The sequence below is a fragment of the Rhamphochromis sp. 'chilingali' genome, assembly GCF_963969265.1.
Source record: "Rhamphochromis sp. 'chilingali' genome assembly, chromosome: 3".
NCBI classification, from domain to species: Eukaryota; Metazoa; Chordata; class Actinopteri; order Cichliformes; family Cichlidae; genus Rhamphochromis; species Rhamphochromis sp. 'chilingali'.
In genome coordinates this window covers 37758116-37783154 of record NC_137931.1, presented here as the reverse complement: position 1 = coordinate 37783154, position 25039 = coordinate 37758116, and the positions used below count along the sequence as shown (strand labels likewise).

The 25039-nt window shown below is 40.7% G+C and overlaps 1 protein-coding gene across 1 annotated transcript in view; it reads left to right on the top strand.

The window, feature by feature from the left end:
• cdh24a (cadherin 24, type 2a) overlaps window positions 1-22972 on the top strand; it is a 28633-nt gene extending 5661 nt beyond the window's left edge. The window contains exons 3-14 of the mRNA XM_080878053.1: window positions 7399-7693; window positions 8874-8993; window positions 9355-9522; window positions 11825-12006; window positions 13433-13689; window positions 13791-13927; window positions 14103-14224; window positions 18738-18855; window positions 19002-19310; window positions 19475-19667; window positions 20342-20738; window positions 21503-22972. Coding sequence (XP_080734179.1) covers window positions 7399-7693; window positions 8874-8993; window positions 9355-9522; window positions 11825-12006; window positions 13433-13689; window positions 13791-13927; window positions 14103-14224; window positions 18738-18855; window positions 19002-19310; window positions 19475-19667; window positions 20342-20738; window positions 21503-22372 — 3168 coding nt within the window. The 3' untranslated portion in view covers window positions 22373-22972. The remainder of the gene's footprint in view (window positions 1-7398; window positions 7694-8873; window positions 8994-9354; window positions 9523-11824; window positions 12007-13432; window positions 13690-13790; window positions 13928-14102; window positions 14225-18737; window positions 18856-19001; window positions 19311-19474; window positions 19668-20341; window positions 20739-21502) is intronic.
• The last annotated feature ends 2067 nt before the right edge of the window (window positions 22973-25039 follow it).

Genomic DNA, 25039 nt, shown 5'->3' with positions numbered 1-25039 from the left:
ACTTATTAGTCAAAACAGGAAACTAAAAATAATAAAAGATAATGTTAAACTGCGTATATGGTTTTGGACACATTTTGATCACAGGAGTAAGGCTGGCCAATGTTGGAGTTTTTGAGCCAGAAGTTATTTGGATGAGAAGATGGCGTGCTAAGTTATCAGCTTACACAAAGCTGCATCTATAAAATGTATGGACTCAATGCACACCCACACATATCTTTTAATTAGTGCTAAGTAACGGACCAAAAATGTATTACAGTATCCTCGGAAATTTCTTGAGTGACTTCACACAGCAGGTCATGTTATTGATTATATAAATCCATTAAAAACACCATAAACAGTGGCGAGGTCCAGTTCAGAGATTCACTTTATCAGAAGTTGGGCCTGTTAGACTACTATTGGCTAAAGCTCCCTTTGTTGGTACATGCATCAATTGTCTGGGCATTTATTTCTCAGAATTTAAATTAGTGAGCTTTCAAAAAGACATATCTTGCAAGCTTAATGAAGTACAGACAGAAATGTATAAAATTAAGTTTATAACCAGTACCATCAACTAATTACGTGTATGCCTATGTTGACATTTGGCAATTCTTAATGGATGCATGTCACCAATGAATACTGAAGTACTAGCGATTCAGTTGCAGGAAAATCTGTCATATAAAACATTAATTATAAAAATGGCAAATTTTGCCTCATGTTATTCACAAAGATATTACAAGGAAAACAATGTCTCGATATTGGTACCATGTATATTAAGAAAATACACCCAGCCCCTCCCCCCCAAAAAAAGAAAACAAAAGTGAACAATCTACAGTCCTCTGCCACTTTATTAGGTTGATATGATAGCAATTCAGTACATTCAGACACGTAGACGTGGTCAAATGTCTTGTTGAGACTGTAGGTCAGAGAAGACAGGCTGGACTGCTTTGAGCTAATAGGAGGGCAAGTGTAATTCAAATAAGCGCTCATTGCAACCAATGTATGCAGAAGAGCATCTTTAAATGTGCCACACATTGAACCTTAAAGCAGATGGGCTACAGCAGCAAAAGACTACACCAGGTGCCACTGCTATATAGAATAATAGGAAATTCACACCGACTCACCAAAGTTGTCAAGAAGAAGATTGGAAAAACGTTGCGTCCCAATTTCCATCTTGCCTTGTATCACACTTCGGGCTGATAGTGGTGGTGTAATGGTGTGGGGGCTATTTTCTTGGCAGACTTTGTGCCTCTTAGTACCAACTGAACATTGTTTAAAAGCCGTTTTCCACCTGAGTATTGTTGCTGACCATGTCCATTCATGACCTTTATGTCATATCCTTGATGTCATATCCTGACCGTGTACCCAGTTACTTCTAGCAGGATAAGACACGGCATCACAAGCTCATATAATCTTAAACTTAAACGGCCTCCACAGTCATCAGATCTCAATCCAATCGAGATGTAGGATGGGATGTGACAAAATTCCCATCGTGGATGTGCAGTCGACAAGTCAGCTGCAAATGACATCCAATGCTATCGTGTCAATAGGGTCCAAAAGTGTCTGAAAAATGTTTCCAGCACCTTGTTGAATCTATACCAAATAGAATTCACGCAGTTCAAAAGGTAAAAGGGGGTGCAACCAATTACTAACAAAGTTCACCCAATGAAGTATATTTATCTTCTTAGCATTACAAAAATTTCTCTCAATTTACAATTCATGTGCTTGCAAAACAAACAAAAAACATATTTGCAATGTTAAAAATGTTCCATTGCATGCTTGAGAGTGAGGCACAGATCAGATCGCACTCTTTATGCGTCACCATCCCCACTTGTCAAGTCACATACTTGAGTTTTTACCATCAGCACACCAGCAAGCCTCAACTGCTGTCTGTGTCGCAACATGAAGAGTGTCTGAGATGATTTAATCCACTGCACACCTGAACCATTCAATCCCAGGGGTTTACTTGTAGCACTTCACAGTTAGAAGCTCCACGCTAATGCAGCTGCTGGCAGCTACGGCATACTCAGAGTTGGATTATATCAGCTGTAACGCTAACAGGGAATTCTGCCAACCACTTTGTAGCTCGCAGTATACTTTATAGTGACAGTCTAGATTGGATTCTTACCAGTGCGGTATACACCTCATAAATGTTTAATCTTCCACTGTGGTTGTTATTGGTACAGTCAGGGAGGGGTGTTAAAGCAATCAATAGACACGCGGGACTGTTTATTTCTCTGCAAGTAAAGTCTTGATGTTGATATTCATGTAATAAAGCATGCTTCCATTGCGAGGAGTTCGGAAGCACAGTGTTTTCTCTCAGAGGTAGCTCATTTTGTTTGCCAGAAATAGAGAGATGATCATGTCAAAGCCATTGTCGGTGCAAGGTTTGAGGTGAGCTATCAACAGTTCAAATTAGGGCTGAACGATTATGGAAAATAATCTAATTGCGATTTTTTGCCCCAATATTGCGATTGCGATGCGATATGCGATTATTTTTTAAGGTCTTTGTCTTCTGTATTATTAAACAAAGACAAGCAATACATCATATAGTATGGCCAATACTATATTACATTAATTTTAAACTGTTCTTTCCTGGAAGACAGACCTCTGTTATGATGACATGAGGTGATGCATGAATTGATGACTGACATTTTTATTTAACTTCTTCAATCACAACAGTATATTTGAACATACACAATAGTTTATTTTTAGCTTACAAACATCTGAGCATAAAGTGCTGACAAGGAACCCTGGTGTAAACATTAAAATGAAAGTCAATACAATGTGCAGATTGCAGAAATATAAATAAAATAAATCAGTGGCTTTACCACACTCAGTTTTTCGACATCTGTGAACTACTAGACAGTCATTAAATTAAAAAATAATATTAAATAAATAAAACTAATAAATAAAAAATACACACATCTTACTGATCTCTGCAGTCAGTAACATTACACATAAGGTGCAAACATAATAACAATTGTGTAAACACACACACAAACACGCCTTTAAATTAAAACTGGCTGAACATCTTGATTATCTGCAGTAAGTAACAGCAACACAGCACAAACTAAAGTGCACAATGAGTATGGCTCAGTTAGCCATAATCATCCTAGCTCACAGGTTTTTTGCTAGGAAGACTAGCATATCTACTTTTGCTGGCTTTAAGGATGAGCGAGTGCAGGTCACTATATTCCCTCCAGTGCTGAACAGACGCTCTGAGGGGGCACTTGTGGCTGGCACACACAGATATTTGCGGGCCATCTTGCACAGTCGTGGAAAGTGAATGTTGTGCACCTTCCACCAGGCTAAGGGATCATCCTCTCCGTCAATGACAGGGGTCAACAGGTAACTATTCAACTCTGCCTCCACGACATCTTCAAGTGGCAGAGGCAAAGCTGAAGAGGCCGCACTGGTTTTAAAAAGACTACCAATAGTCTTCTTTGCCTTTCCCCCAGAGGCCTGTGCACTTGGAGAATTTTGAGCAGTTTCAGTGCGAGACCTCTTCTCCTGCCAGATGGGAAGAGAGACATTAGTTTTGCAGTTAGCTTATTTTTAAATATTATGTGTTTGTGGAAATATAATTTTCAAGGATTTACCTGATTATGTGTACGTCTAGCCGATTCCACCATTTCTGTCTTCAGTCGGGCCTTAATGGCAGGAAGGTTGTCTGCGCTGATGTATTGCGTTTTGAACCTAGGGTCCATGAACGACGCAACATCCAAAAGCTCCTGGGTGTTGAGGTCACTATACTTGTCGTTGAGGTATGCCAGGACCTTAGTTTTAATTGATCTAGTCAGATCAGTGTCCGCAGCATCTTCAGCCAAGACTGATGTTGCCAGAAGATGGAGAACTGGCTTGAGGTAGGAGATGCTCACATACTCTTCTCCAGAAAGAGCATCAGTAAATTCGGAGAGAGGATGCAGTGCCTTATGAATGGACTCCAACACTTCAGCATCCTGCCAGGTTGGGATGAGGGAGCGTGCATGTCGGTCACCTGTCAATACCTGCGATATGGCTTTCATCTGTTCCAGCACTCTGGCAATCATTTTCTCTTTGGACCCCCATCTTGTAGGGCACTCAGTAATGAGAGAGTGCTCAGGAAGCTAAAGCTCCTTCTGTGCCTCAGTGAGAGCTGCCTTTTTCTTCCAACTGTGCGAGAAGTGCCCCACCAACTTCTTGCACAGCCCAATTGCTCTTGATACTCTACCATCTTTGATTGCATTTTCTGGAGGGGAAAAAAAAATAAAGTAAAAAGTAAAATTAGTGTTAGACATACAATTGCAGTTATGATGCAAGGTTTCACCATTTCTCTCTCTCTCTCTCAAATTCAAAGTTGCTTTATTAGCATGACTATGGGAACAGTGTTGCCAAAGCTACTGTTACATACATCATGACATACAAGAACATAAGACCATAAGACAAAAACAAAAAAGAAAATACATAAGAAGAGGTGGGTACATCAGGGTGGGGTTGACATAACATATCTAGAATTAACAGCAGTAAAGAACAAGATAAATAATAGTGTGGTGTGTTTGTAGGAGAGAGTGATACACAGGCTCGCACATACATGCATGCACACGCACACACTCTCTCTCTCTCTCTCTCTCACGGCAGTAACTTACCAATAGCAAGATGTAATCTGTGTCCGAAACACTGGAGCCTGGTCCATTCGTTCAGCTGTGCTGCTTTCACCATATTTGACGCGTTGTCCGTCGTTATGCAGACAAGGTTGTCTTCAGGGAGATCCCAACACGCAAGCCCCTCTCTCAGGCCAGCAGCAATGTTTTCCCCTGTGTGGTCTTCGGGGAAGTAGGCCGTTTGTAGGCTGCGAGCTTCGAGGTGGAGGTCTTCGGTAATGTAATGCACCGTCAGACTTTGATAGGGCTCTGCTGTACGGCTTGACCACATGTCTGTTGTCGCCGCAAAAACTCAACAGCCTTTAACTCCGCTGCGACCCTCCGCCTACATTGCATATGTAGCTCGGGTATTGCAGTCTGACTGAAATACGTGCGGGAGGGCATTCTGTACCTCTTATCCAGTGTAGTTACCAAATTATTGAACCCAGGCTTGGTCACCGTATTGACGGGCATCATGTCTTTCGCGATGCAGTGGGTTACTGCTTTGGTGATTTCCACGTGCCGTTTTGAAGTGCGTTCATATGGCGTAACACCATCAAACAGTTCGGTCAGTGATCCTTGCCGAGTAACGTTACTAGGTTTATTCTGCACACTACTAGATTTTTTAGCCATACATCTACCATACTCTGTTTTGTGCCGAGTCTTAAGGTGCTGGTACAAATTCGTAGTGTTTCCGCGAGATGTAGAAACTCTACCAAGACAGGTTTTACACAGTACCTGACTCTGTGCGACATCATCTGTTTTAAACCCAAAATATTCCCACACGGCTGATGTTCCATTCCTCTTTGGTACTAGCATCCCCGCAGGCTCTGGTTCTGTTGAACCTGAGGCCATTGTGTAGGCTACAGCTTTGCTTGCTAGTTCACTCTCGGTAGACTGTTTCAAAACTTTGCTCCCCGTGTCACGTGACCAGAGTGCAGCCTCTGTGGTTAGACAATCTCGTTTGATCATATCACATGTTTTACTCGCGCATGTCACGTAAACGGAGTATAATCGCAGCGTATAATCGCAGCCTTTGCGGTTAGAAAATTGCACTTGATCATGTCGCGATATTATCGCAAATGCGATATATCGTTCAGCCCTAGTTCAAATCACAGGCGCCACCACCCGTGCGAAAGAAGAAAGAATTTCTCTTGCAAGGAAAGCAGTGTGAAGCAGATATAAACCCAGAGGTGTATGTACTGCATGAGTGAGAGGAGGGGAAAATTGAGATTACAGAGTGAGAGAGAAAGTGACAAAGGGATTGGAAGAGACAGTTCCCTCTTTTTCTTGCTTTGCTTGTACGGGGTGGATAAATTTCTTCCCCACAGTGAGAGTGTTTTTCCATGCTGACTGAAGCGCAGCAGGACTGAGCCAGCAATTAGACAGTGAGGAGAGGAGGTCTGGATAGAAAGTGGGAAGCAAGGGGGGGCAGGGGAGCGAGGTGGGCACAGACTCTGACAAAGATGTCTCTCGTGGTGAAGTGTGGGATCAAAATCAAAGCTAGCTTTAAAGAAGAAAGGAGGGAGAAGGGGGTGGGTAAGAGATGAATAAAAAAAAACCTGAATCCCTTATCTAGCAATTTGTAGGGTATGCTATCGTGAGTATGTATAATCCCAACTTCATCCTTCCAACACATGCACATCACATATACACACACAATATACACTAATCTTATATTTTTCCTTGATCTCTGCTTGAATGCTGTGCTGTGGGGCAGACAATAGTGTGCAAATCTGCACTTTAAATGCATTTATGTGCAATATTTTCCATCACATGTTCTCACTTTAAGGTGGGCAGCTGTCTTAACCACACAAATGACTCTATGTTAATCATTATGTAGGCAATTAAACTTGTCTATTTTTGTGTTGCACATACAATTTTTTGTGCCACAAAATGAATAAGCCTGGCAACAATCGTGTGCAATTGCTCTGCACATTTGTAAACAGACAATGTTGCAGCTGCAATTGAAAGTCAAGGCTCTCATGAGTATCTAAGGTCCACTGCAAAGATTGTGAATAAGCCTTGTGGATTATGAACATGTGCAGATGGGCCTTGAGGATAGAGAAATGTGAAGGTTCTCGGTCAGAAAGCTCAGTGTGATGAAGGCTGAGTAATCTCTTTAGCTTTCTATTTTTGTGTGTTTGGCCTTTTACCTATCAAGCTCACACTAATATCCTCGCTGCCATTAAATACCAAACCACTATTCTGCACCACGGAGCAAAACAGCCAGACAGAGGGAGAGAGCGAGAAAGAAGGAGAATTGCGAGCAGATGGGCATTCTGAGTAAGCGAGGTAAGTTGATGAAAATGGAGAAAAACAAGGACTGGAAAACGAGGTGGTTTATAAGGTAAAGGCAAGTCAGGCAGATGGATTTACGAGAAGGGGAGGAAAGAGACAGATGGATAGAAGAGACAGAAAGATTTACAGATGGATAGTGCTTGAGTTAGCAGAATGCATCTGTGAGCATACATATATGACATTTGCAGCGCCACTGTCCACACTGATGTGGATTTGCCCTCAACAAACCCCCGATGGCATGCTTGGTCCATTGAGTTAATTAGCTGTATGCATCAGTACTCATCCCCGTCCCATATGTATCTTCCACACCTGGTGCCATTCATTTTAGATTCAGTGAGCCCATCCTGCCTTAGCATAAATCACTCATTTCACATAGTCAGGTTTGTGGTATCTGCTAAACAAATGCAAGTGTTAAAGAGTGATACCTGCATCAGCATCTGTAGGTAATGTTGCATGAAGGTGTTACAGCCATTTAGTCTGTACGTATTTGTTTTTCCAGCTGCACACGGATATGGACAAAGGAGACGGAAGCACTAAATACATGTTGGAGGGAGAGGGAGTGGGCTCTGTGTTTGTGATCGACAGCAAGACGGGCAACATACATGTCACCAAGTCTCTGGACCGAGAGGAGAAAGATGAGTATCGTCTCGTCGCGACTGCTACAGACCGTGAGACCGGCCGAGCCCTGGAGCCGTCCTCTGAGTTCATCATCAGAGTTCAGGACATCAACGACAACCCACCTGTCTTCCCCAATGAACCTTATGTTGCCATGGTGCCGGAGATGGCCAACATAGGTATGCAGCAAACAACATTGCAGTGCAACCACACAAAATCTCCTGAGAGGTGATCAAATGTTAGCAGTGTTTTACCCAACAAAGGCTTTGTTCTGAAAAACAAAACAGACACAGTCTTTTTCACTCTGTAGCCAGGGGAAAATCTCAGACATCACTAACAGGTGTCGAGAAACGCAATTGTAATTTTTGCATCTGTGAAAGACTTTTGCGGAAGTTATCTGTTACCTGTTAGTCAACTGTGGGAAATTATATCAGTCAATGTAATAACATAATGAGTTATATGGATCTGACCAAAAAATATATCACACAACACCAAAGCTAGCCCAGCCAATGGCTTAAAAGGAAAATTGCCTGTAGCTGGCTAACATTACAATCGAATTTTACAATTTTAGAGGAATTAAGTTAGCATCCAATGTCTAGTTAGCTACAAAGTCATATAAAACAATAAGCTTGCTTAGCACAGCTTAGCTGGCCAAAATATCAACAGTTGCTATGTTATAGGATTCTTTTTTGCACCTTTAGTTGAAAAGCTAATGCTATCCTGTTGTTGGAAACACACTGCCCATTACTCATACCTTTATGAATTATCCACATTCACAAACTGTTATAAAATTTGAACTTTTTAAAAATGCTCAAAGTAGATATTTGGATATTTGACTTGTCAGTCCATCTTTTATATACAGATTATGCTTCCTGCTATCAAGGCTAGAAAGAATGAATACTTGAAAAATATTTCTGCTTCTCGATCACCTCGCCAGCTGTCTATTCATTCTCTGAGTACTCTGCAAACAATCGTGTTTTTGCCAAAATGTGGATGTGGCTGAATGCACTTCTACTGGCACCATTTCAAGAAGAGAAATTGAGCAATATTGTAACTGGGAATGGATCTGTATTTATTCAAACAGCATATGTATTTTGGAACTTTGTGTGTGTGTGTGTGTGTATGTGTGTGTGTGTGTGTGTGTGTGTGTGTGTGTGTGTGTGTGTGTGTGTGTGTGTGTGTGTGTGTGTGTGTGTGTTGTGAGACAGCAGAGAGTTGGATTATATTTGTTATATTTGCTCAGTTTTTGGGTGAAGTATTCCTGCTACATGGCTCATTAAGCAGCCACCTGTTTTAACATTCTTAATATGCAAGAGTCCATTGACCTGTCATCTGTATCATGCTTCCCCTCTTCTACAGGCACGTCAATAATCCAGGTCACAGCCAGAGATGCTGATGATCCAACATATGGAAACAGCGCTCGGCTGGTGTATGCCATTACTCACGGCCAGGACTTTTTCTCTGTGGACCCTCAGACAGGTCTGTGATATCTTCCAAAGTGCGGCTCAACCTTTTTAAAAGCTGTTTCATAACCTGACTCTTCTGCTGATGTTTACAATACACATAGCTAATCCTGGCACTGCTCTCACTGTATATATTGTGCGCCGTATCCCTTTCCACCTTATGTCCAGTATGGATAAGAACATTTGCGTGTTCCTGCATCTTCTGTGATCTATTCAAAAACAGAAGTGGCCTGAAGTTACATGCGTGCAGCTTCCTAATTCTAAAATATGTGCATCTGACTCGCGCTGATGGTAATTCAAAGAGGCGCGGTGTCACTGTGAAATCTGTTGCTGTTTTGATTTTGTTGCTGCATGTCCTGCTCTCCTCTCTCCACCAGGCATTTTGCGGACGGCGGTACCTGACATGGACAGAGAGACTCAGGATGAGTATCTGGTCGTCCTCCAGGCCAAAGACATGGGGGGCCATCTTGGTGGATTATCGGGAACTACGACCGTCACAGTGAGGCTGAGCGATGTCAACGACAATCCCCCTCACTTTAGAAGGAGTAAGCAGATCAACATTTAACTGTTGGCTACTTTCAATATCTGTCGCTCTAGGATGTAAGTGTGTGTGTGAGATATCTAAGGATGAAACATCTTGTCGTGGCATTTGTGACAGCAGTTTGATATTTTAGCCTCCTCTGGGTCCAAGTCACTTTGACAGATTCAAGATAAGACCTAAAGCCCTAAACGAGCTAAATAGCTTGTCAGTCCACTCCTCTCTGTTTTGTGCACTCTTCCTAATCATTGTTTTTAGCATCAATTGTAATCACATAACCTTTGCCAAGACTACTATTAACGTTGATATAAACACTCCCATTTGGTCCCTGAGGTTTAAATGGATTCTGGCTTGACGTAGAAGAGTGAAAGATCATGTCCACTTTTCTTATCCAAGCTTTTCCCTGTTCCATGATATTAATATTTCATCTTAAAGTTCAGTGCTTTCTGCTTCAATAGACAGTAAAATCACTGCAGAATGTGTCTAACACTTTGAGACACATACTGCATTTTCCCCGTATACTACTTCATCTTTGCTGGCTTTTTCGTCTTCTTCATCTCGCAGACTGTCTATGCTTACCGCTATTCATCTTAATGTTTAAAGCCCCTTCTCCTCACGTTGATAAATTGTTCTGCAATACAATGTTTTATAGAAGCTATTTAATATTTCCAAATGTCAGCAGCCTGTTATTTATTTACTGATATCTGACTACATCTTTTCCCCCCTTACTGCAAGTCGTTATTTTCAGTTTGACAATAATGCCACAGTTTACGCAAATGGCTCATTTAGTTTTTGAATGCAAGAGTGGAATATTTAAATCTTCGTCATTATGCGGAGGAATTGAATGATTAACAATCAGCAAGGTAGATCTGCTTTGATTAAAACGAAAGCATTTCCCTAAATGTGCCACGCAGCATTACGAGATATGTGCAAGTCACCAAGTAAAAGAGACCTGCCTCAGATCGCTGTGCCTGCTTTCATGCCTGCTAAAGAGACGCGCTGTAATCCTAACTAAACATAACAGAAAAACAAATTAACTCTGTAATTCTCATTTTAATAAATACAGCTCATTCATAGCAAAGTGGGAAATAACTCTCAGTGAATTTGAGGCTTTAGAGTCTTTTTACTGTCTTCATTACTGATGGGATTTATTAGACAAGTGTAGCACCGGGGCTGTTAAACTGCTTTCAGTATCAATTGTGTTGTAGTTTAAAAATGTCAGTCAGTAAAATGTTACTGATGGCTCTGGGATGGTTCTTAATTGTGCATCAGTTCAAAGATCTAAGATATTCTTTAGATAGGAAATAAACTTTGCATTCGAGTAGTTTGAGTCATCAAATGTTTAAAGTTTTTGCCTAATGAAGTCATTCGAACCATTTTTAAAAATCGGTCAGAAAAGAGAAAATGTCTAAATTGCCGAGCCTAATTTGAACGTCCGTATCAGCGTTGATAGCAAAAGACCGTGCTAGCTGCGTTGACATATTTCCGATACTTGAATGGTTTTTAAAATGGGGAACACATCAATCTACAGTTTGTACAAAACACAGCACAAACACTTGAGGTCCAAAATTACTCTGGTTCTGATTCACTACAGATTCTGATTTCAGATTTTACTGATTACTTTGAAATTACTACATGCTACATAATACTCCTAATACCTTATGTCACCCAGAACCCCCTGAACCTTTAAGATCAGAGACTCATTAACTGTTACTGTTAAAAGGGGATGATGCATTCACTTGTTTAGCCCCAAAAGCTGTGGAACAAAGCTCCTCGTACTGATTGTGTGTTTTTCATTGTTTTTTAATTCTATTTTTAAATTAGCCTGGACTAGCCTGTACTAAAGAAGGGAACTCAGGATAGTTTCATATTTTTGTTTGAGTAGAAGTACAGGCACTTTGGTGTAAAGTTTCTCCTGTGTCACCTTTTCTACAGCTCGGCTCAGCAAGGTGAAAATGTAGATTGCCTCAAAGAGAAAATTCCACACTAAATTTCCAGTCGCTTTGAAGATATTCACCTTATTGGATGTGATACGAGCTTTAGTTGAGTCTTGAAATTCATTTTTCCACTGAGAACTATGACTGTCGTGGCCCAGTTCTTACTCTGGAATTGCATAAGTAGGCAATCTGGATCCGTTCATTGATTACAGCAGCCGGTACTTATACTTTCTGAAAATAATGTCAGCGCACCTTTAAATCTGGTCGTGAAATGTGTGTAGAAGTGCATGCTTTGATATCAAATTGAGCCATCGTCATCAGCATTCAGTTGCAGCACTGAAACTGTTAAACTCTCTGTTTTCCTCCCTGCAGGTGCGTGGTCCTTCTCTGTATCAGAGCTGGCGGCTCCAGGTGTGGAGGTGGGCCGTCTCACTGCCACTGATCCTGATCTGGGAGAAAATGCACAGCTGGAGTTTACCATCCTGGACACTGAGGAGGCTGAAATATTCAACGTAACTGGAAGAAATAAAGAGGCTGTCATTGTGCTGAACAAGGTGAGTGGCTGGACGCAGCTGCAGCAGAGGTGTGCAAAGCAGCTTTACTTTATTGCCTATACCAATTTTCATAATAGCTTACTATTTGAAGCCGTATGTAGGTGTTTATGCTTAAATAGCCACATAATGAGAAAAACATCTCCAATTTGCAACATTTGCGGTGATTACATCCATAATTTTGTATAAAGCTTTTACTAAACTTTTACCGGCAAATTTACAAACTAGATTTGAAATTCGAGAAAAGGTTTATAATGTGAGAGGCTTTGGAGAATTCAAATTACCCAGAACTCGAACAACCCGTAAAGGCTTTTGTGTGTCTGTATGTGGTGTGAAAATCTGGAACAGTCTGAGTTTACAATTGAAACAATGCAAAAATATTCATAGATTTAAATTTCTCTACAAACAGTTGGTCTGGTCACAGTATACTCAATGATGGGTTTTAGTGTGCTCTGTAATGTCTGTCCTCTTACCATTGCTGGTATGGATTCCAAAATAAAAAATAAAAAATAAAGTGTGCGTATGTATGTACATATATGTACTTGTGTGTGTAGATATATATGTATGTATATGTATGTGTGTCTGTTACTTGTAGTTATTACTGCCTGTTACCTGTGGTAATGCAATTTATAATTTATATATTCTGTATTCAGTTATGAAGGCTCTAATTGTTGGTTGCGAGCTGCCGCTTAGATGCTTGTATCTGCCCGGGGCTGTTGATGGGTCTGTATGCAATGATGGGCGTAGCTGCGGGAAGTTTATTGTTTTTTTTTGTTGATGAGTGAGTATAGGGGTGGGATTTAATAAGTTTTCTTCGTCCCACTCCTTTTTCAGGCAAGTTTTGTTTTTTGTTTTGTGTATTTTATGTTCAATATAGGTATTTGTTGTGCCTGAAAATGAATAAATAAATGAAATGAATGAATGAAATGATTAAAAAATGTGCTTTGGTCAGGTATTTGCAAATTAATTTGTTATAAGCAGATAAACACTTCAGCACCCCACTCAAACTCCCACTGTTGCTGATAGGTTCAGACTCCCCGGGCTCTGCTATGAGCAATTAATGAGTAACAGTGAACGAGTAATCAACTGTAGCTCACTTGAAGTGTTAAAAGCAGCCAGTGTGAAGTTGTCTTTTTACTTTTAAGCGTTTTAAAAGCGTTGGACATTCAAACATAATTATTGCACTTTGGAATCTTAGATTAAGAGGTTGCAAAGAATGTAGTAAGACAAGAGGATGATGATTAATTTCCAAGAAATGTATGAAAGCCAGATAAAAAATGAAAGTCTAAAATGGAAGTCGTATATTACACTCAGAGATAAATGAATAATGAGGTTTTGCATGTGGGCAGTAATAAACAGCAGATCCATATTTAAACCACATATGAGAGCTCTTAAATAAAGAGTAACTGCTTTATTCTTTGTTCAACAGATCCTGGATTATGAAACACGTAATTCGTATACTTTCTCAGTGGAAGTTACAAACCCTATAGTGGATCCCCGATACATAAGAAAAGGTCCCTTTAAGGACCAGGCAACAGTCCGGGTCATGGTCCTTAATGCTGATGAGCCACCGCGATTCTCCCAGGCTCTGTACCATCTGGATGTTTCTGAGAACTGCCCCCCTGTCTGCTCTGTCGGTCGGGTCTACGCCGTGGACCCCGATACAGGACAAAGCACCAACATTAGGTAATTATCACACCAACACTCTCTCATTTAGTCACCTGCTCGCTCACTCAGGGCTCTCTTTGCCCTTCCTATTCTTGATGGTGCCTATTACTTTATCTCAGGTACTCCATCGATCCCCAGTCAGACCCCGAGGCTCTGTTCCGCATCGCCTCTGACACTGGCTTTATCAACACTGTGATGGAGCTGGACCGTGAGCAGGAGCAGTGGCATAATATCACTGTCATCGCCACACAGAGGGGTATGTCAGACCTTCTGCCCTCGGGCGCTCAGAGCAGCAGAGCTCACCAAAGTAATCTTTCACTGAAAGCGCTGCCTGCAGTAGGGAATACAAAGTGTGTAGTAAAAATGATAGAAAGTCTGTGCAAATTTTTTAACATTAGTGTCAGTCTCTTGTTTTTTTCTTTTTTTTTTAGACAACCCAAATCTTGTGTCAAGGGTTGTGGTTGCCATAGAGACACTAGACCAGAATGACAATGCGCCGGAGTTGGACAGGCAGTACACGACGTCAGTATGTGACTCCAGTGCCCCCGGTCAGGTCCGTTCTTGTTTTGTTTTTGCCTGTTATTTCATTTAACTTCAGACTGTGCTCTTGTTTTTGTTCATTCTGTCTCAAACTCCCGCAAGTGATTGTTTTTCAAAGCCTGAGCAACTTTCTGTCCCACTTACAGAAGTAGAGACCAGATCACCTTTTACCTCTCAGATGTTTGGGATCCCTTAGAAAGCAAAGCACATTTGTCTTTTTAAATCCAATAGAACAAAAAGTGATTAGAGATATTGTAAATTAAATTCAGGATTAATGAAATAATTCATCATAAATCCTTTAGGATTTTTCACGGCGCATCTCTGTAGGCGTGCAGAGGCCCATTTTTCAGCAACCATCATGTGCTGATCATGGTTGCACAGCTGGAAAGAAGTAGATTTTGGCTAGTCCAGTGTGTGGAGAACCAGCCTGTCTCTGGACTCCTCAGGGGATTTTGTTCTAAGAAATGCTAGCATAATCAATTAGCCTTTAAACATGATAGGCTTGCATTAGGCAACAAAATATGCCTTTGATGGTTGCTGACAGTGGAACTTTGCGATTGCAATGACATTATTATTAGTATGATGAATTATTCCACTAATTATGATCGTCATTTACAACATATCTTATCAGTGTTTAGATAGCACACATTCACAACAGTCTTCAAGGTTCTCTATGTAGAAAGGTAAAGTACCTTACAATATCACGGGGATGGTCTATGAGCAGCAGTCGGTGACACGGAAAGGAAGAACATTCTTTTAACAGGGATCTCCAGCAGAACCAGGGTCAGTAAAGGGGCTGTGGTGTGCTGAGACCAGCTGGGGGTGTTAACAACAACAACAACAACAATCTTTATTTATAGAGCACATTTAAAAGCCTTGGGCATACCAAAGTGCTTTACATAAAACAATAAAAAATAAAACAGTTCACACATTAACATCAAATACATAAAGGTAACGAATTATGTTCACAGATAAAAGCCACCAATAAGAGTAAACTGCAGCACATAGGTTATAGCAAGGTAAGACTGTACCACCATGATAAAAGACACCAATAATGGAAAGATAGCAGAGAATTTAATACAATAGGTCAATAGGTCACTGCAAGCAAGCCAGCATTTAACTGGTAGAAAAGGCAAGTTTAAAAAGATATGTTTTTAGCTGTGATTTAAAAGAATGAATAGAATCAGACGCCCGGATGCCAATCGGGAGATTGTTCCACAGCTCCGGTGCAACTAGAGCAAACGATCGATCACCTCTAGATTTCAGTCTAGATCTGGGCTGAACCAGCAGTAACTGTGAGGATGACCTTAAAGCCCTAGCAGGAGCATATGGGTTTAAAAGTTCCTTAAGATAGCTTGGTGCAGTGTTATTGGTAATTTTAAAAGTAAACAACAAAATTTTAAATTGAATACGATATTTGACAGGCAACCAGTGCAGATCAGCAAGGACAGGAGTAATGTGGGCAAACTTCTTGGTTTTAGTTAGAATGCGTGCTGCAGCATTCTGAACTGTCTGTAATCTATGTAAAAGGGAAGAGTGGAGACCACAATAAAGTGAATTACAGTAATCTAGCCTTGACGTTACAAAGGCGTGGATGAGCTTTTCAAGGTCTTTATACGGGATATAGTGCCTGGCCTTAGAAATAAGGCGAAGCTGGTAAAAACTGGATCTGACAACAGCAGACACTTGTTTATCAAGTGTAAATGAGCTGTCAAATAAGACACCCAGATTCCTAACAGTGTCAGAGAAAGAACTAGTGAGAAAACCAAAGGCATCCCGAAGTTAGGGGGAAGAAGATGGGAGACAAGGATAACATAGAGAGAGCATAAACAACAGACAAGACAAAACAAAAACTATCTGAAGAGAAAAAGAAGTTACAAATCAGGATTGAAAAGAGGGAAGTGTAGGAGTGGTCAGTGCATCATGGGAAATCCCCCAGCAGCCTGAACCTGTAGCAGCATAGCTAAGAGATAAGCTATATCAAAAAGGAGTGTTTAAATCTTAAAAGTATAGAGAGTGTCTGACTCCAAACTGGGAGCTGGTTCCACGGGAACATTTCTGGTAGCTGATTGCTCTGCATCCCATTCTAATTTTAGAAATTCAAAAAGCAATTAAGCTTCCAGTCTGAGAGTAAAGCGCTTTATTAGGATAATATGGTACTATTAAGTATTTAAGCTATGATGGGGCCTGATTATCCAGGAGGTTGTTTGGAAGAGGAGCTTTTGTAAAGTAAATGTGAAATTTAACAGGAAGCTAATTAAATATTATGTACGAGTAAAATCACTGTGATTAAAAAAGACAAGCTCAGATGAAACTCACCCTCAAACGTTCGAGTAGCTGAGTGCATTTCCAAATATTATAATAACCGATTCCTAATTTTAATATGGATGACTGGTATTCCTTCAAAGTGGACCTTCATGCTAATTCTGTTGCACGGAATTAGGAAACTTGAAAAAGCAAAGCATTAGTGCGACTTTAAAGCTGTAATTCTTGGTTGGTTGATTTGACAGCTAGTGCAGCAGTGTGTTTTAATAAACAAAGGTCAGTCAGTAACAATTGCAGCTCTGATCTAATTTAATTCTGAACATTTTTTAAACTGATTCGCTGTTATAAGAAATAAATGAGCGGTCAGTTTTTGTTTCCCGTGACTGCTTCATAATTAAAGGCCTCCCTCGTGTTTGCCTGGCTAGTTGCTTTTATAATAAGACAAATAATAAACCTGATTTATTGGGCAGTTACAAAACAATCTTATAAAGTGCTTTTCATGGATGAAGCGCACATTTAAAACAATAGGCTAAATAAAATCACTCATCCATCCATTCATTTTCTAATCCAATTGGGGTTGCAGGGCAGTTGAAGCCTATCTCTGCTGACTTTGGGCAAGATGTTGAGCGTGCCCTGGACAAGTAGCCAGTACATCAGAGGGTAACACAGTGAGGCACCAAATACTCCTTCATAGAACCAGGAAACTGTAATGTGTACCTTCAGCAATTTATACCACAATCAGATCACGGCCATCACTCTTTAATATACATATGTGTCTATTCTGTTTCACTGATTTAGCTAAAGTTCTCCAAACAAATTAACAAATTTCTATTTTTTTCTAAATAAAAATTACGTTGTAACTAAAAAGGAAAGAGACCAACCTGCCTGTTACCAATGCTCATTTCAAAGGCCTGAGTCTCTGATGGTATGCAAGTGCAGCTTGCACATCTGGAAAGACACCATTGATGCTGATGATGGTTTTAGAGCAACATCTGCTCAAATTCAGATGACGTCTTTTTCAGGGAAGGCCTCAAAAAAAGACCAGAAAAAGATGCCAGAAAGAAAATGCTAAATCATATATTGCATGCAGAGCAGCATGGCTTTGTAGTGGAAGAATCTGGGTGTTGAACTGGGCTGCCTGCAGTCCAGATCTTTTGCCAACTGAAAATATTTTTTGCATCATGAAACAAAAGAAAACCCAGGACTGTTGAGCAGCTAAAATCCTCTATCAGCAAAGTCCAGCAGCTCGTCTCCTCATTTCCCAGACGTTTACAGACTGTTGCTAGAAGAGGGGATGCTACACAGTGGTAAACATTTTATGCTGCTGTAAAATTCAAAATTGTCTTTTTTCTTCTTAAAATGCTTTCTTTTTGTTTTTGCGTTCTTGTTGTTTTTTTAAACATTTTATACGTTTTTACGTTTTTTGTGAATAAACTGGGAGTTTGTGAGGTTTGCAAATCATTGCATTCAGATTTTTCTTTTCTTTTACACATTTTACACAGTTCATTGCAACTGAAAGATAAAGCATGAAGAACTTTTCAGAACATGCACAGAGTGCAGATATGAAATGGCAATTCAGATGGAGAGCTTTATTCCCCGCTACCATTTAAGTGTGAGAAAGTTTCTATGTAAAAGTGCAAACAGGGGGAAAATGTGCATCCGGAGGTTGTAGAGGCTGGACTAGAGTCAGACTCATGTTCCATGAGTTCCACAGTCACCAGTTATCCTGACATGTGTGTAGAGAAAACACACACAGGAGCACGTTTGATCCAGAGCCTTCGGGTTACAGTTTGACGCTGCTAACTCCTGTAGCACTGCCTGCAAATAAAATCAGGGATGTAAAAATAATAGAGAGATTTAATATGATAATTCAATACAGCACTATACAGTGAACATTAACGAACAGCACTAAAATTAAAAACAGTAATGTTGGATCATACGCATCGTTAATTCCTGTAAACCCCCTGTGTCAGACAAACACTATAAACAATAAAAACATCTGTGGAGGTAATTTCAGAATCTAAATTGAATGGTTTTTGCTGCAATAATGAAAACAAGAAAACTTATAAAACTAGAAGTACACGTTTGAATAAGAAATTTTTATTTGATTGTTTCATTTGAACAAATTTAGATGTTTTTGTGAAAGACAGAAATGCTTTTTCAACCTTTAATCATCCTTTGATTTATTTTGTTTCTTCTTAGAGAATTCTAACCTCCTTTGTATTATTAAAACAATGAATTTTCATCTGTGATTTCTTCAGGTGGTTCAGGTTTTACGAGCCATCGACAGAGATCAAGGAGGACAGGACGCTTTGGTTCACTTCAGCATCCCTCCAGAGTCCAGCTCTGCCCTCAACCTCTCCATCAGAGAAAGCGGAGGTTGAAAACATTGGCCCTATTTTTATTTTCCATGCAAAACCCAGAAAACTGACACCAGCCAAAAGTGGTGCATGTTTGTTGTGCAGTGACCGTGTATGATGTGTGTGTGTTTTGTTTTTTTTAATTTTTTTCTGTCACTTTATCAGGTGTGACAGCCAGCCTGGTGCTGCAGACAGCCTTAGAGCCCCTGCCTGGCTTCTCCTCATCTTTACTCACCCTTTACGTGCCAGTCGTGCTGCGCGACGGGGCCTCGGGTCTAACCAACACTGGCACAGTCACCGTGACTATTTGTCCCTGTTTGCGGGGGGGCATGCAGACTGAGGACAGGGGCAGACAGAGGGACAGGAGATGGGAGAGACACATGGTTTGTCTTCCCGTGCCGTCCGCCTCTCCGTCTCTTATATTCAGTTTGGTGACATTACTGGCCATGCTGGCCTGTGTCACAACTCTTCTGGGTACGGTTGGTCAGTTCTCTGAAGTCTCTGAACTACTTTAAACATTGTGTGTTGTTTGTCACTTTTTTTAAAGACGTTGAGCAGTTGTGTCAGGTTGCTTCTGTAATGTCCAAAGAGTATATGGTCATGTGTCTCTTTTTTTTTTTTTTTTTTTTGCCCGTTAGTGGTGTGTGCACTCTCGCTGTCATTGCGCCATCAGAAACGAGACTCCCACTCAACCTTCGAGGAGGATGATGTCAGGGAGAACATCATATCGTATGACGATGAGGGGGGAGGGGAAGCAGATACTGCAGCTTTTGACATTACAGCGCTGCAGAGCATGCACAGAATACAGCACATGCACAACAACCGAACCATGTGAGCTGATCCCAGAAATAAAATAAAAGTTTATCCTGGCTTGTAGGAAGTGTGTGTGTGTGTGGGGGGGGGGGGGGGGGGGGGGGGGGGCGGGGGGGGGGGGTGTGTGTACATGTTTAGACATCTTTGTGAGGATAGAAAATTGGCATGCCACTATACTTGTGGGGACCAACAGTCACTTACAGGGAGAAAAGCCACATCCCCACAAGTTTGAAGGCATTTTTGAGGCTCAAAATGTGGTTTTAAGCTACAGTTTGGTTATGTTTAGTTTTAGGGTTAGGCGTTCATTTTTGATGGTTAGGGTCAGGGTAAGATAAGATAAGATAAGATAACCTTTATTAGTCCCACACGTGGGAAATTTGTTTTGTCACAGCAGGAAGTGGACAGTGCAAAAGTTATGAGGCAAAAATTAGAATACAATAAGAATAAATACAGTACACAACTGTACAGAATAGAATAAAATGAAATACTATATACAGTAGAATAAAATAAAATAAATATACAATAAGATAAAAATAGAATACAAATACTATATACAACTGAGTAAAAATACAACGATGCTAAGCGGCTAAGGAAAGCATTTCTTCAATTAGATGTCCTTACTAAGATATGAAAACGAGTGTGTGTGTGTGTCTTTGACTGTGTGCTTCTCTGACATTTATCTCTTGGTGCAGATGGTACACCCAGCAAAATCTGCCAAGGGCCAGGACGTACAGCTGGAGTCGTCACCCATGCCCAGGCCTGGACTCTCAACAACGTCCGGGCTCCGCTCCGCTCTACGGGCGCTTCTGCTACGGCCTCCACACGCTGCCTGTTCTCAGAGATTATCCAGCCGGGCCACTGGAGGCAGGTCTGCAGCTAACTCAGCTGACCCACGGGCTCACCAGAGGTCATTTCAGCAATTCCCTCATCATCCAGAACCAGAACACCTTTGAGCCTGTGCTGCACTCTCCTGAGATGAGCACCAGTAGTTTCGAAGCAGAAGGCATGGTGAAAAGCAAAATTACAGAGCGAAATGAAGGCAGTGAAGCAATCGCAGCTGGCACAAAGGAGAATCAGGACCCAGCTAAGGTCAGACAAGAGTGCTGAAAAAAAAACATGAAATTTAACAATGGTTGTAACAGTTATATGGATTCAAATAAGGGATTACCAACTTAAATGAAAGTTAATAGCTAACTGTGAAATTATACACTTGTAGGGGACCCATTCTGCTGTGTGACGCTCATATTAAATATAAACATTATAAGGCTGATGCTTTAAACTGATCTAATGCTCAGTTTTAGACAATTTTATCTGTTCTTGACTTTGTATGATAGCAGAGAAAGAGAATGCCCTAATATGTTGATATTCTGTTTGCAAAGGGTAGCCAATCAGAAGAAAACTGGCTAAAGAGTTTAAAAGAGTGGGTAATCTGAGGGCCCAGTAAAAGACTAGTGGATACATTTAAGAATTATTTTAAACTGTGAATCAGTGAATGATTATGTGATGTTTAAGTGTCCCTTTATGATTATATCAGAAAGATCTTATTTTTGGCGTGCGAGTCTGAGACTGCACAGCCTGTTCAAAATAAAAATAAGTAAAACCTTTGGAAACTAACATTTTAAAAGTTTTTAGAGTCACGCAACCAGTCTTTCAAGATACTGCTCAGATCAAACGTCTCAAAACCACATACTGCACATAGATGAACTGATGTCAGAACAATCAATTCAGGGGTGTTTCAAGTCCAGAATTAAATATTTAGTGGTGTTTACTGGAAGAAAGTTGAAAAAGTCACTCCTTTGATTCCATACGTTTCTCTCTTCGTGTCTTTTTAAATCATCTCCTTGTTTTTCCAGACAAAATCAACAGAACCAGAGTCGACACCGATCACCAGCATTGTTGCAAATTCGACCTACTGTGACCCAAATGAGTCTTCATGCCAAAGTCACACCAGCTTCTCATCAAACCAACAAGAGGGGCAACCGGGGTCATCCCAGACTCAAATCAGCACTGGAGCCACGAGCTGCACCGTAGATGACATTGATACTGATTCTTCTATTCCCTCCATTTCCGAGCAAAATTATTCAAACAGCAGTCAAATGAGCTCTGTAAACACTCCTGTGTACCTGAAAGGAGACACATACAGCATTGTGGGCTCGCTGAACCCAAACAGCCGAGGGACGTGTATGAATGGGACTAACAGCAGTGGGCTGCACCCAGCGGGAGTGCAGCTACTGAACATGTGTGGACTCCAGGGAAAGGATTTGACCCCACAGTCTTTGCCCTTACCTGAGGGGATGTTTGGCAACAGCAGAGGCTGGGCAAGTGGGGCGGAGCCGGCGAGAACAGAAACGACCAACCCGCAGCCTCTCAGGATGGAGGAGCTCTTGAATATTCGTCTGGACCAGGTCACCTTTGACCTGTCACAGCCACCATATGACTCACTGCAGACTTACGAGTTTGAGGGCTGTGATTCAAGGGCCGAGTCGCTGAGTTCGCTGGAGAGCGATGGAGAAAAGGATGAGGGGAGTGTGGTGGGAGGGATAGAGGAGCTAAACCAGAAGTTTCAGAGGCTGGTGGAGATTATCCGAGAGAGGAAGAGGGAAAAGGAAGGAGAAGGAGAAACGCCAGCGCCAGAGCGAGGCAAGACAGCAGAGACCACTCTCAGTGAGACTCATAAACAAAGTGAGGACAAAGGAGCTAAACTACAGAGATGGGATTTCTAGACTCCAATAAAAGAAAAGTTTCAGAGAAGAGAACTATGTTGGCAGTGATGGATTTTAAACACAGCAGGGGTGGCAAAATACACAGCCTCTGACAGAGATCGTCTTGTTGTTTGCCCCCTGCCAGGAGGGATCCAGGAGGCTGACAGTACAGTGAAGATTTGTGGCGCAATCAGTGCACAGCATATAGTTTTCACCTCCACTGAATTTTAGCAAATGCATATGGAACCTGTCACTTTTCACACTTCTCTTGTAACTGATATTAATAATGCACTTGGGCTTTCAAAGCTAACATTATGAAAAATTTACTTTTATGTAAAATATTGATTCTAAGCCCTGAAAGCTGCATTGTTAGAAAATAGGCCTCATCAAATATTGACTAGAATTGTGACATTTAATATTGATCGTTTAATAGGGGCACACGCTCTAGATAATCCCTGAAATTTATAAGCATTTGGTTGGAATTGGAGAATTTTAAAACACGAGAATTTTAAACATGCCGTGACACACACTGCCGCATGTTTACAGAGCCTCTCCAATGAGTCGAGTTGTATCATGTAGCTCTGCAGAGAGACTCCTGCAAGTAGTCACCATTATAGTAAAACCTGCTCACTATGCAATTTGCTCACAATTAGAAATAATTAGACTGTCACTGTCAGACTTGTGTGTTGTTGTGAAAGTACAGTAAAAAATGTTCATATGTAGATAAACATCAACCTCGACTTCAGTGATTATTGCTGGATATTTACTGGAATCGCCTCACGGGAAATGCAAAGGACTGATTTTCAGTTAAACTGTTGCAGACACGAGCTTACACTATACAATTCCCCGTAATTTCTCCCACGCAAGATTATTTATAATTCACCATTGTGTTTGGCCGTCTAGAATTATCTCCAGAGGCTTATTTATCTCACCTTTTAAAGAGACAAAATTAGGCAAAAGCCATTATGCGACACAGTACACACAGCCATTGTTCTTGTGATGAGCCCAGAACACAGGCAACAGAAAAATAATCATTTACTTTGAGATTTGGTAATGTTATTCAGGCAGTTTGTCATTCTGACAATGACTCATTTCTATAGCTATTTCAAACCTAATTTATTATTCAGGGGGTATCAGAATGAGTTATTAAAATAACATTATTTTCTATAACATCGTAAAGCAATTTTTACTTTCTTCAGTTTTTCCCCTGTCCTGGCTTCCTCTGTAGTGGGAATTTAGGTCTTAATCAGCCTCAGTTTTAATAAGATTGGATTGCTTCTCGAATTAAATTTGACAGAAAACCTTTGGCTTTCTGACAAGGAAAAAAAAAGGCAAGACAATGAAATGCAGAATAAAAGGAACGGGCCAGATGATAAATCGCCATCACCACACAGCATATTATCAGGATGCTGCACATTGTCTGGCATGGTACTGCCAGATATTGCTGTAGCAATGACACGTTTCCTCCCAGATCACAAGAACGCACTGAATCTAATAATCAACTAAATATAGACACAAGTTAGAATGAGAAAGTCGAGCTGTGCTATCACTTCAAAAGTAGTCAGACAAAAATAAAATAACAGTAAATTAAAATATGTTTGAAATTCAAATGCTTTAAAGGTACATTTATGCACACTTTAAGGGATGCTGAGAAAAGTGCTGTGAAGAATAAGACCCCAGTGTTGGGCCAGGAAACAATATCTGACAGTACAATGGTGCCACCTGAAGTTAAAACATAAGGACTGCAGCTGGAAAATTACAAAGGAAAAGCTGGAAATAGTTACTGATAATTAAGAAGAAGAAAATGACAGTTCTCTTGTTTTTTAGAGCTAAAAATTCATAAAATTCAAAACACACTTCAACTAGATACAAATCGGGCAGTGTGAAAATTATTCAGCAAGGGGATCAGAAACGAAAGAGACTTAAAGCTGTTTAATTTTTTTATCCTCCCACACTTAGATTATATTTTCTAATAAAATAGAAAAGCTTATTAAAAAAAGAAAGGTAACTATGTCATACTTCCGGTCATAAAGGTTAATTTTACCATAGCAACTAGGCCCGGATAAAAGTATGTGTCGGTAACTTATGCTTCATTGAAAATTCATAAATACCTTGTATGCTGCAATTGCTAAATGGCACCGCGAGATGGCGCCACTTTCCTTGTAGTTGCGTTAAATTCTGGTTGAAAACTGTAAATTTAGGTCGATGTGATTATTTCTTCTATGATTTTTTTGGGGGGGACTAAAAAGCCAGCTCTTAGCTGATACTGGAGAAACCAGTGAAATGTGGCTAGTTTTCTGGTTTGTTTGTTTATTTAATGTTTTGAGGTTGCCGGGCATCTTCTGATTATTTCATTCAGGTCCCTCGGGGTTATGTCCATTTTCCAAGTCTGGTTTTAAGTATTGTCTTGGGAGGGATATCTCAAGAACATTTCTCGAGATGTGGTCTCTTACGATGGCCGTGTTGCCTGAGCCTCCGTCCTCTGTGTTAAGTATGATATAGCTGCTCATCTGTGCAAACCAGTTTGAATAAATACAGCACCCATCAAACTCAAACCACTCAAACTGTTCTCATAATGGCTCACGCGGTGACCTTTTAGCACAGAAAAACCTTAATGCTTGTAAACACCCTAAAAACTGTTCCCTTGAATCATGGGGAAAAAAACAATTTTTACAAAAAGCTTTTTTT